At 46.2% G+C, this 20,717-nt stretch overlaps 1 protein-coding gene across 1 annotated transcript in view; it reads left to right on the top strand.

Moving 5' to 3' along the window:
- Window positions 1–20,717, top strand: part of add3a (adducin 3 (gamma) a) — a 55,474-nt gene that overhangs the window by 28,777 nt on the left and 5,980 nt on the right. Inside the window, 12 exon segments of the mRNA XM_042103442.1 lie at window positions 1,134–1,285; window positions 1,848–1,928; window positions 6,030–6,179; window positions 6,466–6,609; window positions 6,828–6,926; window positions 8,401–8,574; window positions 10,508–10,615; window positions 10,617–10,760; window positions 11,867–11,983; window positions 12,117–12,200; window positions 12,895–12,912; window positions 13,546–13,639. Of these exon segments, the coding sequence (XP_041959376.1) occupies window positions 1,134–1,285; window positions 1,848–1,928; window positions 6,030–6,179; window positions 6,466–6,609; window positions 6,828–6,926; window positions 8,401–8,574; window positions 10,508–10,615; window positions 10,617–10,760; window positions 11,867–11,983; window positions 12,117–12,200; window positions 12,895–12,912; window positions 13,546–13,639 (1,365 nt within the window).

Genomic DNA, 20,717 nt, shown 5'->3' with positions numbered 1-20,717 from the left:
TAAATTTCATGTGGCAAGTCGTTTAGCAGGTTAAAAAGATAAGCTTCTTTTTGGTAGGGGGTGGCTTTAAAAACGATCTTCCTGACATTGAACTCATTGCATGGATCTCTGGGGAAATTAGCGATGTCCTTTCAGTGCATTTGGGGGGAAATGGGAGAAACATCTGCATCACTACCCAGTCCATTGCAGTTCAGTGTGCAGGAGCCAGACACACTAACTGGATTTACCTGCAGCCAGTGGATCATTAGGGATGCAGACATTTATCTTCACATTTATAGCAGAGTTCAATACTAGTTCATATACGCCAAATGATTTACAACAAATGTTTTTATTTGATTTGTGTTGGAAACAGCGCAGTGTAAAGCACTTCCCTAAAGGAAGCTTTTATTAAAATTGCATAAAAACATGTGTTTTGGTGCAATACCTTTTGTGTCAAACTCTCATTCAACCCTGTAATATAATTCTGGACTTTCATAGGACTTTATACCCACCCTTAACACACACACACACACACACACACACACACACACACACACACACACACACACACACACGCACACGCATACACTCGAATAGCAAGGAAAGCTGGACAAACAATTCTCTGAGCCCTGACATACCATTCCGCAAGTCTCTTGGAAACGGCACGAAATAAATAGAAATGGCCAATAACATTGCTACCATGACATGACTCACTGATAAGACTGTGGCATCTAAAATAATGTCTTCATTGTGTTGAAACATGCCACAAATGCTTCTGAAACTTTTTCATTTCCTGTGGTTAAGGAATGTGCTATCTGCAATCAAACCACAATAGGAATTCCAGAGCCTATGCTCATCCAAAGCTCATCCTTTTCTTTGACAAGACAGCTCCAGCTCAAGGAATTTCCCCTTTTTGACTTTTCCCCTTTTTTTTTATTTTTTTAATTTGTTTAGTTGACCCTGCAACGTCTTCAAGACCAAAGCACGTATCGGTCATTGTTCGTATCCCTCACATGCACAGTGGTTGTAATGAACTGTAATGTCTGCTCCCTGTCTGCTCTTTTTAGTAATGTCATTCTGACACTGTGTGGCCCACCACCATTATGTATTTGTTTGTTTGTTTGTTTGTTTATTTGTGTGTTCTTTTGCTGCAGGTCTGGCTATGGTCACTCCCATCAACGACATGTTTGGGACGGAGTCTACCACACTGGTGAAGGGGGAGAAGCAGACCCGCTGTAAGCTGGCCAGCCTCTACCGGCTGGTGGACCTCTTCAGCTGGGCCCACTTCCCCAGCTCCTTCGTCACGGTGAGTCTCCGCCAACCTTGTCCACACAAACCTCCCAAAACACTCCCAGAACCTGCCCAAACCTCCTCCGCACACATGTACCTGTGCAAGCAGTGGAGCAATAGCAACAGTATGTGGCTATGCTAACTTAAGGTGTCAACATTTGACCACCTTTGTGAAGTAAATGCTACCAAGACTTTAATATATTCGATAGAGGTCGATTTTGGGCGGCACAGAGTGCACAGACTGTTATGTGGGTGGTGTCCTGTGTTGCCGTCAGTCAAAAGAGGTTGGGGATGGACTGCTGAGAGGAGAAAGAGAGAGCCTCAATTTCTGTCCTGCAGATTTATGGAGATCGCAAGGCCATGTGGTCTTGTGTGAAGAAGGCACTTTGCAAACATTGGTTGCCAGAAAGATCATTAGGACTTGTGCGAACACATGTCTTTTGTTTTGGGTTTAACTGTTTTGTTTACACTGGCATACTGTCATATGTCTCATGACACTGTTGATTTGTTATGCTTTTGTTGCTGGTTTAATGATTTTCTGTTGCGGTTTTGCTTTTGTTTTTCCTGCTATGCCAAAGGTGCGGGTGAGCAAAGAACAAGACCACATTCTCATCATCCCCAGGGGACTGTCCTTCGCTGAGGCCTCTGCGTCCAATCTGGTAAGTGTGTGTGTGTGTGTGGTGGAGAGAGAGACCTGGCATTTGTTATATGGCAGATTTCTACCTCCACCACCCACTGTGGTGGTTAGATCTGGAATAGACTGAATGGCATCTATTGAGGTTTGGTTCACCCTCTCATTGGTAAGACAGCTGTGTAACCATGGTTATCTGCTGGGCATGAGTGGAGTCTCTGTCCTCACCGTCAGCCTGCCTGAACTGTCCTTCTCTTTGGAACACAAAACAAACCCACGCTCACTCATCTGTTTGGATTTCCCCCTGGTGTACATGTAGCCTTAACTGACTGAAATTCTCTGTTGCCGTTGGGGGTTGTTGTTGCTGCTGCTGCTGCTGCTGCTGCTGCTATTCCAACCGCCCATGCAAATGGGTGCTGCTGTCACTACCGCTTGAGGCAACAGAGTAATGAAGGAGAGACATGCAGGTGTTATTGTTTCCCTCTCTCCTGGTCTCACACACCTTCTCTCATATTTCTTTCTGCCTCTCTCTCTCTCTCTCTGTCACTCTCTCTCTGCCTCTCTCTGTCTCTCTCTCTCTCTCTCTCTCTGTCACTCTCTCTCTCTCTGTCACTCTCTCTCTCTCTCTCTCTCTCTCTCTCTCTCTCTCACTCTCTCTCTGTCACTCTCTCTCTCTCTCTCTGTCACACTCTCTCTCTGTCACTCTCTCTCTCTCTCTCTCTCTTTCTCTCTCTCTCTCTCTCTCTCTCTCTCTCTCCCCCCACATGAATGAACTCTGTGGAATGCTGCTGCCTGCTCTTAGCTGTTCATTCACCTCAGTAAAATGAAAGCCTTGTCTTCTTCTCTCAATAAGAGTGCTTCTAGGTCACCTCCACTAAACTTTGGACCAACCGTTTTTTTTGTTTGTTTGTTTGCATGCTTTTTTTGGTCTGGCATCCCCCAGTGTTGTATACGCTCCCAGGACACTAAGGCCAAGCTCCCTCCTGCATATGGTCCGTCTTTTAAAGGGCCAAAGGTCGCATTCTAGGAATGTTCTGGGGTGTTTATTTTATGACCGTTGCCCTTGCAGCACCTGCCGCTGTCAGGTGCACTGCTGTGGTGGTGCACATACCTGAGCGGTTGAGCCGACATCACCTGTGGTGGTTTCCCGTCTGCACGAGTGCAGCTCCCACTACCCGGCAGGAATGAGCCCCTCTGTTCACAGCAGTTTGGCTCCGCTTTTTCCATTTTTTTCCTTTTTTTTAAAAAAAAAGTAACGCACCAAACCCCTGCTGCTTTTTTTTTTTATGGCTGAGGCTGTGCTAGCCTTGTTATTCTGGGTAGATTTCTTTTTTTTCTTTATGGAAATGGCTTTCGCCGTTTCTGCTGTCAAAAACACTTGGAGTTGCTGGAAGTAGACAAAGTACTCACTGATGGCAGACAGACAAAAAAGAAATTGCCTTTTTTCTATTTTAGAGGCCACAGTCTTTTGTTGTAGTGAGTTTTTATGGATTTGAACCCAAGTGCTCTTTCTGGAGACTGTTCTGACCCCAGTTCAGCTGACGGAAGTCGTCCAGGAGCCTGAGCGTTTGAATGCTGCACGTGGAAGGTCACTTCAGGGTCTGGCTACAGCCCTTGGGCGGCCATGTCTGGTGACACTCACGCAGTCTGTATGCCTGTAAGGTGAGGGAAAGGACTCTGGCAGGAAGCAGACGTCTGAAAAGGCCACCGTCTCTCTCTCTCTCTCCTTATTTCCCCCTCATTCACTCAATCTCTCTTTCTTTCTCTCTCTCCTCCCCCACCCGCCCCTTACTTCTTTCATTTTCTCTCGGCCTCCTTTCTCTCCCTCCCTTCCCCTGTAGCTCCTTTTATGTCCTCGGCCAAAAACAAAAGAAGTCACTTTCCTCCCGTGCTAAAGCCCCCTACAACAGGGAGATTAGTTTTTAATCATACTTTTTGGAGCGGTTTTAAGAACTGATCCTTTATTGGTCTTCATCCACTACAGTAGAATTGGCTCCCCTTATGAACCCTCCATTAAGCGCTGCACTCCAGTGGAGATTTAGACAACTTTGGGACTTTTTGTTTTGATTATAAAAAAGGAGGGAAAATCTGCCAGCTCCAATCAAGGGGTTATAGTTGGTGTGAGATGGTAAAGTTGCTGCGTTTCAATAAATGAGTCGAATTGCCACACCCTGCCGGCGGGGCGGCTTGCGTTACACGACTCCTCGTGTTTTGGGACGGGGGCTCGTACGGTTGAGGAAGAAAACACAGACTGATGCTGTGATTGGCTAGCTCCATGGGGGCTCTTCGAGTTTTGAGGGATTGTTTTTATCTGAATCCACCAATGGGACGCGCCCGTGAGGAATCTTTCCCACAGTTCTGTTGCTTTCTGAATGTCACCTTGGTGCGGCAGTCATCAGTGTCGTATTTCGGCGTCTCGTCACTAGCAGTTTGGGTGTGCATTTTTAGGCCAGGGCTCCACTGTACTCTATTGCATTTAAAGCATGCAGCCCCCGAGCTATTTGAGTATTGACTGCTCGTATAGACCGTGAGTAGAGTTGAAGGGCAGCATGGGTGGTCGGTTACAGGATCAACATGTGATGTAACTCAGGCATTCTGGCAGCTGCTCGTGTGTGTGTGTGTGTGTGTGTGTTATGAGGCAGAGAACAGATGGATGCAAAATTAAACATGCCTCACTAGGACCGTTCACTTTTCCACTAGTTGGATGTCTATTGATCTGAGTGCGCTTGACAGCCATATGTGCGCTCTGGATTGGGCACAAAGTCCGTTTGACTGCGTAACTCCCTATTGGCCATTAAATGGCACCAAACTCGATCAGTGATCAGTGAAAGTCCCAGTCCTTGTATTAAATGTGCTTCAGTTGAAATGGATTTCCGTCTGGCCTGCTGCCAGGGCTGCGTAACCTGAGTGCTCCGCACATGGTTTGCTTTGTGTACAAGGCCCACTTATTGAGGGTAGGCTCTTCTAAATACCGCTGAAGTGGCACCACTTGAAATGGTTTTAAGACTGACTGAGACTTCCATTTCTCATTCTTTATTCTTGTTTACAGACATTTTGTTTTAGCATGAGTGAGTGGTTTAGCAGTCCATCGCAGAGGCATCAGTCATGCTGATTTGATCAGGGACAATGCCTCAGGATGTTATCGTTTTATGGCATCGTTAGGCATTTTCTAATTTCCCCCTTTAGGCCGCTCCCTTGACGCCTTGAATGTCTCAGGCCGCACCTCAATTAATTACTGCAAATTGATCTGCGGAGGACATTGGTGTGTCTGATCCAGCCTCCCGTGCCTTGGGACCTAATATCAAATGAACGGAGAAAAAGATATGATGCACAAAACTCAAATGAGTCGGCCATTTGGAGGAGGATAGTTTCCACTGTCTCTCTCTGTGTGTGTGTGTGTGTGTGTGGTGTGTTCCCTCCTCTTTTCCACTGGCTTGAGCTTCCCAGGCGGCCGATGACAGGTTTCTGGTTGTGCTGTTATCCACATCAGCGTCTGGTCCCCAGGCAGGCCGGCCCACTCCCACACACACACACCATGCCACCGCCTCACTCATTGGTCAAGAATTCCTCATCCGGGCCCATTCTATAATCCGATTGGCCAGTTCTGTTCCCATTTCCAGTAATAAAACGACTCATTCCTCACCACATGACGTCACCAGTTAACAGCACTGATTCTAGTTTAATGTTGTTATCCACCACTGGTTGCCTGGCATTCACTGCTCCGGTCGCCAACATGCAGCCTGTTGCCACTGCTAAGCACTTGTCCACAGCCTACACATACTGCCCGTCATGGAATCGGAATTGGATTTGAAGTTCTAAGGAAATTAGTGGGTGTTGTTATTTTTGGGCATTTTTTTTTTTTTCTTTTCTTTGTAAATATGATAAGAGGCAGACTTACATTCTTACATATCTGTTTCTCTTAGTTCTTCTCATTTATGGGGGACTAAAAGGGGGAACTATCGTATTCATAATAAGCACAACAAAAGTAGTTCAGGTGTGGCTATGTGGAAACCTTCCTTGATATGGGAATAGGGCAGCCCTGCGCATGCTGCACTGGGTAGAAGTAGGAGCCTAAGGTGTTCTAGACAGCATCCGTGTCTCCCCCTCATGCCTGACCGTCTCCCTCCAGGTAAAGGTGAACATCATTGGGGACGTGGTGGACCAGGGCTCCACCAACCTGCGCATCGACCACGCCGGCTTCAGCCCCCACGCTGCCATCTACTCCATGCGGCCCGACGTCCGGTGCATCATCCACATTCACACTCCAGCCACTGCAGCAGTGAGTACACACACACACACACACCACCAACACAAGGCATGATGGGAAATGTAGTGCACGTCTTGTCGAGTCAGCACTGCCGCCAGCTGGTGGTCTGCAAGACGTGCCAAAACAGACTTTTCTAAACTACAAAAACTCAAATGATAAAATTGTTACGCACATGCTTATTCAGTTTTGCCTATAGAAACGTTATACACATCTTATTTTTTCCGCAATTCCAACTTCTCCATCTGTAAGGTCACTTTGACTCTCTGAGAGTAACCTCCCTCTCTGCTGCCCCCCGCAGGTCTCTTCCATGAAGTGTGGGATTCTGCCCATCTCCCAGGAGTCTCTGATCCTGGGCGACATCGCCTACTACAACTACCAAGGCAGCCTTGACGACCAGGAGGAGCGTGTGGAGCTCCAGAAGGCCCTCGGCCCCTCAACCAAGGTCTGTCTGTCTGTCTGTCTGTCTGTCTGTCAGCACACACACCATGTCACTGCTCTCAAGTGCAAATAGATCTGCATGACCTGGCAATTACCTTTGCACACTTAAATGCATAGATTTCTTTGTTTTAAGCAAGAGGTGTGTTGTATAGATGTGTTGGGGTAATGACGAACCGTTCAGATCCTTCAGACCACTCACAGTTTGTGTGTGTGTGTGTGCAGGTGCTGGTCCTGAGGAACCATGGAGTGGTGGCGCTGGGAGAGACTATTGAAGAGGCCTTTCACTACATCTACACTGCCCAGTTTGCATGTGAAATCCAGGTAAGGACCTCACACTACATGGGCTGCACACTGCTCAGCATACACTGCATGGGCTACACACAGACAAGCTCTCCCACACTATGTCAGGACAAGCGGTCAGTGGATGTGGCCAAGACATGAGACACATGAGCCCATGTCCACATGCAGGACAGATTGACATGGACACTGACACCCTCTCCCTTCATATTTGATGACTACCTTGTATGACAAGTCTAGATGAGGCACCCATGATTACTTAATACACACAAGCTAATCACACACAAATGCATCCGCATAGTCACATGCTCATGCACAGGTTAGTGGTACATGCATACATACAGGCTGAATATTGCAACACGACCACACGCACCACACATCCTCCTCGTACATGTGCATACAAAACACACACACACTGCTTACACCGGCTCATCACTTTGTTTCCCCTCATCCAGCAAACAGGCAGGCCAGGCCCTCTGCTGTCTTTTCCTATTCCCCCAGTACAGTTCATGTGGAGCGTGTTTATGTTTCTGTTTTCATCACTCTTGGCTCAGAGCAGAGAGAGAGCTTTATATAATCTGTTTGTTTTCAATGCCAGCCTCTCCTCCAGCTGTTTCCCCCGCTCACACACACACACACACTCTCCACACTGCTCCACTCCTCCCTCCATCCTCATCCCTCCCTCCATCCTCTCCTCCTCCTCCTTCTCTCCCTCCTCTCTTTACAACCTCATAAAACATGCCTGGTCCCCCCACCCCCCAACCAATCCCCGTTTTCAGCGCTCATAATAGCATTGCCAAAACATCTGCATTCTCAGGATTATCTTGGGCTCTGCCTTTAGAACATGCGCCGGGAGACTTCTTGCCGGGACTTTTAATTAGGCGAGCTTGACCGGTGAACAGAACAGGAAGTGTGTCATGCAGGGAAGAGACGGTCCACGACTCCCTCTCTGTCTGTCTGTCTGTCTGTCTGTCTGTCTGACTGCTCGGCTGCCTGCTTGTTCAGCGCATCCTGCCCTGTCGCCGGGGCGGATAGAGTGTGGGAGAAATGAAAGCCCTCCGCCCCCCTCTCATGTAATAGGAGCACAAAATCCCAGTTTGACTCGGAGCCAGGGTGCAAACAAAACATTAATCCACGCGGCAAAGCCACTAGTCCGCAGTTCCCCCACACTGCTAAAAATAAACACCCCCCGCTGCCTCCACGCTTGACTTATGGAAAAATGTCTGTGAGCTGCGATCCCATTATTCCCGCTGGGGATGACCAGTGCAGAGGTCTGTGTGTGTGTGTGTGCGCTCTGTTTTTGTTCATTTTTATGCACTGTTTATAGATGTGCACTGTTTTTACATTCTGTTCACATTAGCCCCATGTTTTGTTCCATGAGTGACATGGCCCGGTCACATTCTCCTCCTGTTCGCTCACCCCACCCCCTCCCCTTCCTTTCCCTCACATTTAACCTCCCTGGAACATGAATGACAAATGTATTTGTTCCTCCCGGCAGGTGAATGCGATCTCATGTGCGGGCAGCCCGGACAACCTGATCGTGCTGGACCTGGAGAAGTACAAGGCGCGCACGCACGGAGTGGCCGAGGCCGGGGTCAACATGGGCAGCCAGCACAAGTGGAAGGTGGGCGAGCTCGAGTTTGAGTCGCTCATGCGCATGCTGGACAACCTGGTGAGTGGAACCTTTCTACACACACAACACAACACACACTCTCTCACTCGCTCACTCGCTCGCTCACTCGCTCGCTCTTGCTGTTGGCAGTGTTCAACTGGCGAGACCAGTTGTGTAAGCCAGTCGATGGATGCGGCTCTCGTGGTGTATGCGGTCAGCGGTCCCACCTCCCCTCGTCCTCTCTCACTTCCTCTGCCCCGTTCCTCTGTCCCTCTGTCATGGCCGACACAAATCCTCTGTCCCTCTGTCACTGAGTGGTGTTTTAACACCCTTTACACGTGCGTCTCTCACACTAGACTGTGTCTGTGTCTGTGTGTGTGTGTGAGAGGGAGAGAGAAAGAGAGAGATAGGGATGTGTCCACAGCAGCACTTTGAGAACCAGTGCCAGATGTTATGGACAGCCCCTGTGCTTTGAGAGAGGTCAGCCGCCATGCTTGATTGACTGGAAAACTAGCAGCATCTGTCAGGAATATCTCACTTGAGCCCTTACATACTCACTCTCTCCTCTCTCTCTCTCTCTCCTCTCTCTCTCTCTCTCCTCTCTCTCTCTCTCCTCTCCTCTCTCTCTCTCTCTCTCCTCTCTCTCTCTCTCTCTCTCTCTCTCCCCCCACCCCCACCCACTGTCCAAGCTGACTTAGTTCTTAGGGAGCACTAATTGGTGCCGACTCAGGGAAATCCATCTGGCGTTCAGCTCATTGCCGTTCATAAATCTCTTCCTCCACGTCCTGCCTCCATAGGCGGCTGACACTCTGGCCTCTCTGTCAGAGGAGAGCGCCGGAACTCCCTCTGGTGTCTGACACGCTCCCCTCTGCTCCTGTGGGCCATCTTAGTAATTAACTGGCTTCCAATGGAGCTTAATGGTACTGTAATTGTCCATGGGGCTTCTTATGGAGTTTAATGGTACTGTAAGTGTCCATGGCCGAGGGCTGATGTGCTGGTACAGGCCATTTGATGAGCATCGTTACAGAAGGCTTTTGAATGAATTAATGAATGTCAGTACAGTACCTATTGTTTTAACAATGTCAGTTTGTTGAAGATGAAGTCGATTTTATTTATGACTAAGCCTATTTCTTTTCTTTTCATATTCAATGAAGTGTGTTCATTGAATATGAACTCTTGAAGAGTCCATTTTAGACAAGTATCTGGTCTATTTCACTGACATTTAAAGCGATGGTTCGGAGTAATTTCACCCTAGGGGTCCTTTGCACCATGACCCCGAGCCAAACACCCTCCTAGAACCTTTTTTCCCTTGGTCGAACCCAGGTCGAGTAGCGCTGTCAGAAACTAATGACGTTCTGCAGTCGTAATGGAACCAACTATTATCTCGTAAATTACCTCACTAATAATGCCCTGAATGGTATGAAAACTTCTACAGTAGTACAACTATGACCTTTAGTCCAATTAACGAGGCATTAGAAAGTTTGTAAGTGCACCAGGAGTTTTAAGGAGTTTATTTAAATAACACTTGCCTCTGCATCTGCTACTATACCGCTGCGTCGACGTTTCTTCCGTGATTTGGGAGTTTTAATCCAGTTTTTAATATTTTTTTTCTGAAGTGTTTACAACTTAGTGTTAACTAATAATTGTTGCAAACTGGACTACGAACAAAATATTAGTGCATTCCTGGATCTACATCCTTATGCATGCTTCCTGTCAGGACTTTTACGGGCTTTTCCCAAATCACGGAAGAAACGTCGTCGCAGCGGTATAGCAGCAGATGCAGAGGCAAGTCTTATTTAAATAAACTCCTTAAAACTCCTGGTGCACTTACAAACTTTCTAATGCCTTGTTATAGGCATAGAATGTGCCTATAAGAGGATAGAAAGTTTAAAGAAGGATTTAAGGAAGTTAAAAAGAAGGAAACATTAAAGACGGGTTTTGCTGCATCCCTTTGCTACATCACTACATTCCTCTCTCTCCTTCACCTCCACAGGGCTACCGAACGGGCTACGCCTACCGGCACCCCATCGTGCGGGACAAGCCGCGGCACAAGAGCGAGGTGGAGATCCCAGCCACGGTGACGGCGTTCTCGTTCGAACGACGACGAGGCGGCGACGCGGCTGCCCTTCAAGCTGCTCCAGCAGAGGCAGCAGCGCGAGAAAACCCGCTGGCTCAACTCCCCCAACAGCTACATGAAGGTCAACGTGGGCGACAGCAACGGCTCCGAGAGCACCCCGCGTACCAAGGTACGGGACGGAGAGGGCAAGAGGGGTGGCGAAGGAATGGGTGCAGCACACACACACACACACACACACACACACACACACACACACACACAGGCTAAGGTGTTGTGATCTGTAGGCCTGAGGGGAAAGATGGATGGCTGAAAACTTGGCTGCAAGTTAATTAAATGCACTATTAAATAGACCTGAAGTCAGAATGGAGGTCAATGGACCTCTACACAAGCCAAGACTGATCCATAGCAGTTCATTAGATAGGCATCTACCCAGTAGCCCAGTTCCATAGTTATTAGTTGCTGGAACATGCAAACAAACACAAATAACACACACACACACACACACACACACACACACACACACACACACACACACACACACACACACACACAAACAAACACACACAGTTGTGTGTTATGTTTCCATACTGATGAAAGTCCGTCAATAGAAAATACGCACAAGGAACTGAAAGTACTTTCTGCATTCACTGCATACTACAAATGGTTCTCTGGAGTGTGTGTTGGTATCCATGAAAAACAAAAAAGGAAAGGGGGGGGGGGGGGGTTGCTAGTTGTTTGTTACTTCCTTGTCCACAGTAAACAATGAGTTTCTCCATCATTGTGTTTATATTGTTGTGTGGGAGTCAGTGGAGTGGAAAGAAACAATAGTGTCTCAACAGTTTCCATAGCCTGAGGGTGCGCTCAGTCTCTTGGATAGATTGACACCAAACAAGCAAGATCCACAAGTAGGGTTGTGTCCTGTTGTTCAGATGGTCTGTGCTCCTGCATCGCTAGATGAGTCAGTGGCATGGCCACTCTTCTTGCATGTCCTAGCCGAAGAGGAGAAACATTTGGTGTGTAAGATGAGATTGTCAGAGCTGTCGCTTTCAAGTCTTCTGTAATTCTGATGTGCTTCTGCTCTCTTGTGGCTGTAGAGGAAACTGCACTGTGTAAAGATGTGTGTTGAAAATATCACACCATAAACGGTGTTTGTCTTTTCTTACAGCTAAAAGATGTAGAATATCTCAGAAGAGGTATAGCTGTTTTGTCTGTGATCACCACGATTGCTAGTTAAAGTGCAGTAATGAAGTGCTGATGACCTTTATTCTTACACAGTGGATGAGATCTGAAGACTCCAGCATCAGCAGTGGTACTCCCATCCGAATCGAGGACGCCAACCAGTTCATCCCACTCAACACCAACCCCACAGAGGTGCTGGAGAAGAGGAACAAAGTGAGTTCTGTGGGCCTTGTCTTGCACCACTTGTCTTCTCTGGCTGTCCAATCACACATGTGTCCACAGGTCACATGTCCCTCTAAATGATCTGATTGGCTGTTTGTGGTGCCCTTCTCTCTCTCTCCCTCAGATCCGGGAACAGAACAGGTTCGACATGATGACGGCCGGGCCCCAGTCCCACAAGCTTGCAGGCATCGTGATTGAGAGGCCGCCGGTGAGTGGCAAGCAAGGCATCAGTCCTGCCCTCTGGGTACTAAAGACATCTGCTCTCAAAAGAGAGACAAGTAGCCTACTCGGAGCATATCAAGACCTCGTCATACGTACATCTCGGTTACACCGGATTCTAGCATATACTCTGCAGCTATGTGAATGTGTTTAGGTTCCTAAAACCTTGGTCGTGGGCAGGATCATAATATTCTTGAACCTGGAGGATATCATGTACTTAAAGTTGTTATCATGGGTGGAAGAAAGCTGGATCACTGTGAAGTACACGGTTCCCACGGGTCATGGAATTTCTGGAATATCATGGAATTTTGGAAAGTCTATTCTAGACATGGAAAGTCAGGGAATTTTTGTTTGGGTTTGGAGCCCTGGAAGTAGTTTGCATGTGTGTGTGTGGCAGTGTATGTTTTGAATGTAATAACCTGAATCAAAATAGGATTGTTGAAAATGTGGCCACACAATGTTATTTTTTCACAGCAAGCATGGTAGTGTCACTGATATATTAATACCAATATTGACCACAAGGTGGTGCTGTAGTACAGCAGTCACTGGTGCCACAGGTCCCTATTGCCATTTGATGGTCTTCTTGGATGCACATGATACAGTCAAATGAACATTTGATAAGAGAACCATCTCCCTTTCCTCTCTTTTCACAATCTGTGTGTGTGTGTGTGTCGTGTCTAAAGGTCGAGGGTCCAGTAAAGGTAAAGCATTTCCTCTGTGATTGATTGATTGATTGATTGCAACTCAAAGTTCATTCTATTTCTGTTTCTGTGTGGAGTGTGTTTCTTTCGTAGAGAATCAGCCCAGTATTGCATGAGGTGTTCTTAGTCTCGTCACTTTCGTATCTTTTTGAGTTGAGAGTAATGCAAGGTTGTATGTGGATGAGTGAAGCGACTGTCTGTTCGTGAGTGTCCACTACATCAGCAACACGTGACGCATGCGGACATTTTATTTTTGTCACACACTGCTCTTTCTGTTGAGTTTCTCCCATGAGTTCTCACTCAGTTTTGTTGAGTATGGATTTCCATGCGTTTGCCATGTGTGTGTGCACCAGTGTGCAGTGGCGTGAGAGCTCACACTAATCGTACGCGTGAGGTGTGGCTCTTTGTTGTCTGCGTAGATGTAGGTGTGTGAGGTCACACTAGAGTACACCATCACAGTGACTCATTGGCCCACTGTTTGGTGCTCATAGTAATGGACTCTTCCTCTGTGATGTTCCCTTTTCTTTCTCTTTCTCTCTCTCTCTCTCTCTCTCTCTCTCTCTCTCTCTCTCTCTCTCTCTCTCTCTCTCTCTCTCTCTCTCTCTCTCTCCCTCCTGATCCCCTCTTCCACAGCCTTACACAGGTGAGGATGAGGAGCAGACAGGCCCACTGCCACCCAACCCCTTCAGCGAGCTGTCTGAGGAGATTGATGGCAAACGCCCTACTGGTAATGCTCACAAGCACACACACATGCGCGCACACATTCACATACACTTTCACACACACATGCGCGCACACATTCACACACACATACACATGCACATACACATACACACACACATGTGCACATGTTCACAACATGCACAACATGTGGTCAAACACACTGATGCCATCAGTCTGTTAAAGGCCAACCTTTCTGCTGTTCATACATCCATATATTTCTTTGCCAATGCGTTGCTAATACATTTGTTAAGCAGAGACATGTATGTATCTATGTATGTATGCATGCAGACACACATACAGATACTTGTGTATATGGAGATGTCAACACATTCAGTGCACTAAATCAGTGCCATTTATTTGCAACATTGTTTGCTGTCAACACACACTTATACCCACACCAGGGTTTCCGTTGTCCGGTAATTACCGGACATTGGCCGGAAAAAAAATGAAATTTCCGACAAAATTAAATCCCCGGTCAAATTGTCCGATTGAAATTGGCTAATAATCCCGTCCCCTAACGCAATCTGAATTTGAGAATAAGCCTTAATATGTAGGCCTATATTATACGTCCTCTGGCTATGTTTTTAAATGAACAGGCTCTACCATTTGAAAAGTAAGCTAAACAACACGCATAGCCTACGCTGCATTTCAAATAGGAAGCGCACGCTTAAAACGTCCATGTTAAACAACGAACAAATGAGTGAGGCGGTTCAAACATGGCCAGGCCCAGGCAGACTAGCCTTAAAAGTTTTTTCATAGGCCAGATGCGATAGATGATGATAAATTGGTAACTTCTGAAGCCTCAGATGTCCAGTCAACTCCACCACCAGATAAAAAGCAGAAGTGTCGGGCGTATCTGTCGGAATCAGTGACATTGGAAGTTGAGTTGCGGGGGGTGCGGTCGCTCCAAGACACTGTCATTCTCCGTGTACACTGGACATGCAAAGTGTTCTTTACCCAAAGCATACAGTAGGCCTATGCGTTCCTTGTCTATGATCTGCAGGGTTAGGGCCTCCTCGACGAGGCGATTATTGGTCCGCGGATAATTTCTGGCACAATTAAACGGTATAATTTCCCAGAACAGGAAACATTTCTTAATTTATTGTTATCAAATAAAGAGGCATAGCATTAGGGGGTAGTGGTGTGAGCGCTCATTCTTGTGTGTGCACATCTGTGTAAGTTAAACAGTCACCACTGGAGATAACGTGGGTAGCAGCAACAAACAACGTAGCCTTTTTAAAACAACGAACAAAGCGGACTCTTGCTGTCCATGAAAAGATACTGGATAGATCTTGTTAGGCATGTTTAAGTTAGGCTAATGAACATGTTGCATTCTATACAGCCTGATTATGTCATTCTTTAAGCTACATAGCCTGTCTCCAGTTTTCCTCAATTTGACTAATTAAGAAGGGATAATAGGATATTTGACCGGCATATCATCAAAATGTCCGGAAAACGAAACCTCTGCCGGTCACTTTGACCGGCACCATTTTTTTCTAGCGGAAACTCTGACCCACGCCCATGTCGAAATCCTACACAGTCTTCCTTTCTCTGAAGGACAGGCAGGTGGACACTGTGTGTGTATGTGTGTGTGTGTGTGTGTGTGTGTGTGCGCACGCACCCATCTACATATAAAAGATGCATGAACTCTGACCTCAGATGAGGTCAGGGTAATGGAGAGCTCCCACCTAGACAGAGCCTTGGCTCATGTGTGAATAGTAATCGACACCACAGCACACAGTGCCACGCCATGCCACTCATTCAGGCACAAACCACAGATACCAGCACATGACATCACCCACGGCCGAAAAACAAAACACGCTCGCACCCGACCCCGAGGTGAAACGCAATTGCACCCTTATACAGTGTCCAGAGTTGGACTGCCGGTAACAGGATCCCCTGGACACAGCCACCCGAGGCCAGTTTAAGGTGGAGACATTCTCAGGCAGAGGTCATCCTCCCTGAGGCCGGCCATAAGTGAAACACCAGGTCACAGGGAGGTCACATGTCCCCTACAAATAATGGGATCTGCGTTAGCAGAAGCTGGTTATCACGACTGATACAATCATAGCAATCAAGCAGTCTTAATACATTCTACACCACTACTCATTCCTGAGACGTTACCCTATTCATATGTAGATGAATTTGCATAGGAATGTATACATTGAAAGTGTAGGAACATTTATTTTCAGGTGATTAAACTGTTCATGCACACTCACAGCACACATGAGGTTACCTGTTCCATAGAGACGTATATCAGAGGCATTGTTCCTGTTATCTTCTGATCATGCGGTCCTTAGTCAATGTGGTTACATGCAAACAAACAATCTTACAATTTTATTAAGTCAGAGAAGATAACCTGGAGTATTTGATTTTGATCTGATTAAATCTGATCCGTCATCTAACTAAATACAGTTGGTGTTTGTAACGTTCCTAAATGCAGACGAGTCATGATCGGAATGGAATTTGAACTTGTTCACCTAGCATTCCAACTGGAATATTCCAGATTCGGATAACACTTCGACTGATGCTTTAATCAGATAGTTCTGCACATGTGACCGCGCCGAGTGCTACCTCAAACGAGTCAAACGAGCAGCCTGGGGAAGAGAGGTGCAGCTGTAGGTACTGACTCCAGTTTGTCCTGTTTAACACACATTAGCGTGTCTGAGGCCAGCCGGAGATGCTCTCCGTGAGTGCTTAACCTTTCATCTCCGGTGGCCGCCACTAACAGGTGGCCGTTCATCCTGAGTGGACACACCCAAGAGTATCCCTCAGGTCCAGGAGAATGGCCTGCAGAACTTGCCACTACAGCCTCTGCAGATCCAGTAGTCAACACAGACATCAAAAATGGAGGCCCAGCCAAACGCAATTACACAATAGCCCTCGTAAATGACAGACTGGCTTCAAACTCAGGCGTGTACACGCATAGCCTTACTGTATGTACATACAATTAAGCTATAGGGTGAAAGCTTTGTTCTAGCATTATCCTATATTACCCCACCAAGTGTGTGTGTGTGTTTGTATGGTTGTGTGAGTGTGTCTGAAGGAGCTACCTGCATTTGTCATGTATGTGAAGACTTCTCCGACCCCCTGTGGTCTTGAGTCGATGGTAATTACAGCATCAGCGGGGAGGAGAGCCTTTCAGAAATCAATACGCCATGTATGGAAAAACCAGGGCCAGGGTCAACATGCAGCCCATTAGTCACAAGCCTGTGCCTGTGCGCGTGTGTGTGTGTGTGTGTGTGTGTGTGTGTGTGTGTGGCCATGTTAAGTAGCACATACATGCACACACAATAAAAGAGCACAGGAGATGAATGGATGCCATTAGTGTGTGTGTGTGTGTGTGTTGCTCCCTGCATTGCTGTACACACACATGCATTCACAATAATACCCAACCCTCTCTACCTACACACACACACACACGCATTCAATCTCAGAGAGATGGACCCATGCCATTAGTGTATGTCCTACTCTCCTTCACTCTATACACACACAGACATTAGGGTCTGCCCACTCTGACACACCCAGCCCAACATCACAAACGGTCTCACATTCTCCAACTTGTGAGTCATCTGTCTTAGACAGGTGATATTTTTGAGATATGTGCTTCCTAGAGGCATTTTTTAGTCAAAGTTGGGAAAAGGACTTTTTATCATAATTAACATGTGCTGAATCCAACTAGCCCTGTTCCCAAGCTGAATTTTGAGTTTATGACCATCTAATTAGCATAAACAAAATGGTTGCCAAAATGGCGATTTTGGGCACTTTCATTGGGCGGATTATTATACCATGTAAATCAATTAATATTGTTAACAGAAATCTCCCTTGGCCAATAGATCAAGGATACAGGCTGTGAAAAAAAGAAAAAAATCTAGTATTATGCCTATGTTAATTACCTGAAAAAACCTTTGAAAAATGTAATTGTTAAAATGTTATAACTGAGCAGGCACACGGTATTTGACGAATGAGACTTATGATTTTTGAGGGTCAAGAAATATGTGTAGTGATGAAATGTAAAGTTTAAAATTGTGGCCTACTGGTTAGGTCTTCGGGCTTGAAACCAAAGGGTTGCCGGTTCGATCCCTGACCAGTAGGAAATATGTGGGTGGTGGAAAGGTTGAGCACTAGTCTCCCATGCCCACATCCACGGCTGAAATGCCCTTGAGCAAGGCACCTAACCCCTCACTGCTCCCCGGGCATCACTGTAGCAAGGCAGCTCACTGCTCCAGGTTAATGTGTGCTTCAATGTGTGACCTGTGTGTTCACTAATTCACGGATGGGATACATGCAGAGACAAATTCCTTGTATACCCAAGTATACTTGGTCATAAAACCTGATTTACATTACATTTTACATAATTGAAGCGAATTAGGTTGGTAATGTAGGCCTATGTAGTCTCGGATTAAGTTACACAGGCCTTTACCCATTTCGGTAACACTTTACGGTAAGGGTACATGAAGTAATTCATGATTTATGTATTACTTCATTCATTCCATAGTTTGTCATTTGTGACCTCATACATGAATACATTACTAAAGTATTAGGTACGATGGGCACATCATTATGAATTATGATGTATTAACCATGATCATGACTTTATTTTTCTGCCAAAAATGTAGTCATCACTGCTCAAATTCTCATAACTTTGGAGTTCTCTAAACACATGTCATTATTCACTACTTTAGTTGAGGGGCCACAGACATGATGAATGCATGAGCAATTATCCTAAAATTCATGTAATCATGATGATCATGCTTAAGAAATCATAAATCACAATGATATACCCATCACACCTAATGCTTTAGTTTAGTTCATACTGTACGTGAGGTCATCATGAATGAGAGTATATGAATTCATGTCAATTCCTGATGATTAATGGAATTAATGCATAAATCATGAATTAATTCATGCATGAATTCATGATAATTCATGTACCTTTACCATAAAGTGTTACCCATATTTCTTCATAACCTTTGTGTTAGTAAAATGATTGAATGTCCTGTGAATTAATAGCTAGATTAATAACTTTATAACTAGTGCAAGTTCAAGTTCAAGTTACTTTATTATTACCCAGAGGTAGATTTTGTTTGCAGTATAGAGTGCTTCAAGAGAATTTGCCAGAACAGGAACTCAGAGGATGCCATCTTTACGGCTTTCACTCTGCCCTGTCCCTCCTGGACAATAGCAACACCTATGTGAGAATGCTGATCATTGACTTCAGTTCAGCATTCAACACCATTATCCCCTCCAAACTGATCACCAAACTCAGTGAACTGGACATCAATACCTCCCTCTGAAACTAGATTCTGGACTTCCTAACCAACAGACCGCAGTCTGTTAGATTAGATAACCTCACCCACTCAACCCTCACCCTGAACACTGGTGTGTGCTGAACCCTCCTTTACTCCCTCTTCACCTACAACTGCATACCTGTATATGGCTCTAACACCATTGTCAAGTTTGCAGACAACACTACGGGGATTGCTCTCATCAGCAACAATAATGAGAGCCTGCAGGGAGGAGGTCCAGCACCTAACATCGCGGAGCACCGACAACAACCTGGCTCTCAACACCAAGAGGACCAAAGACCTCATTGTGGACTTCAGGAAGTCAAAAGCTAGCACACAAAGCCCCATCCTCATCAACAGGACTGAGGTGGAGCATGTCACCAGTTCATGTTTCTGGGTGTCCACATCTCTGTGGACCTCTCTTGGACCCTCAACACCTCTACTTTGATCAAGAAGGCTCACCAGCATCTCTTCTTCCTGAGGAGACTAAAGAACACAACCTCTCTCCTCAGATCCTGGTGGACTTCTAAACCTCTACCGCTGCACCATTGAGAGCATCCTCACCAACTGTGTCACAGTATGGTGGCAACTGCTCTGCCTCCGACTGGAAAGCACGGCAGAGGATGGTGAAAACTGCTCAACGCATCACTGGTTCCTCACACCCTTCCATCAACGCCCCCCCCCCCCCCCCCCCAAATGAAACATGTGACTGCTGGCCATCTTTCCCATTTGGAATCAAGGATATGATGCTAGCTTGTTAGTTAATGGTTGTTCGTGATTAGTTCAAAGGAACTCCAATGATTTTAAACTCCAAACATGTGTCTCCCCACCACGAAGAAGATGTTTACCAATGAAGTCAGGCCACACTCTTTGCCAAAGAGGACCGTAAACATAGTCAAGAGTATAATAAGGTGATAATACGGTTAATTAGCATAGCATTTTTTTTGCATTTTTATATTTTTCATAGCCTTTACTTTTTATTTATTGCCCACGGGAGATTTCTGAGATGCACAGATGTGAACAATATTGATTTATTTACATGGTATAATGATGCCCGTCCGAAGAAGGTGCCCAAAATCGCCATTTTGGCAGCCATTTTGTTTATTCTAATTAGATGGACAAAAACTTAAAATTCTGCTTGGGAACAGGGCTAGTTGGATTCAGCACATGTTAATTATGCTAAAAAGTCCTTTTCCCAACTTTTACTAAGAAATGCCTCTAGACCCATATACAAGGACTTTTTCTTGAAATAGCACTTGTCTATCTGTTGACACACACACACACACCATTGATACCATCACGGGGCAGGGTGGTGCAGCGGCTTCGGATGCCATTCTGATTTTTGAACACTGTGGGTTAGTGCTGTAATGATGTGCGATTCGAAACCGAAATCGCGACACTCATACCCTGCTTCTCCTGTTTGCCTGTGCTTCTGACCACATACACTGGACATACCCTGCTTCTCCACAAGGCACTTCATCTGCATGGTCTCAATCCAGCTGTAAAATGGGTCGTCAGCTTGGCTGGGGGTCACTTCTGTGATGGACTGGTGTCCCATGTAGGAGAGTCTGCAGCTCTCGGTTTAGTGCCGCTGAAACTGGGTGGAAGCACCGGCCTTGTTATTTTGCCTAGGACAGGATTGACCTTCACTAACCAGCGCTGACCCCCTTGTGTCCTCACCTTATATGGTCACCCTAGACATTTGCAGGAGATGCTGCTCAGAGACTGGACACCATCTTCATGATCACCACACAGTTCAGGCTCATGTGGTCTGGCCATACTCAGTGCCTTATT

This window comes from Alosa sapidissima, chromosome 9 (genome assembly GCF_018492685.1).
Source record: "Alosa sapidissima isolate fAloSap1 chromosome 9, fAloSap1.pri, whole genome shotgun sequence".
Classification (NCBI taxonomy): Eukaryota; Metazoa; Chordata; class Actinopteri; order Clupeiformes; family Clupeidae; genus Alosa; species Alosa sapidissima.
The sequence above is the reverse complement of the archived record's forward strand: the minus strand, read 5'-3'. Positions and strand labels throughout refer to the sequence as shown.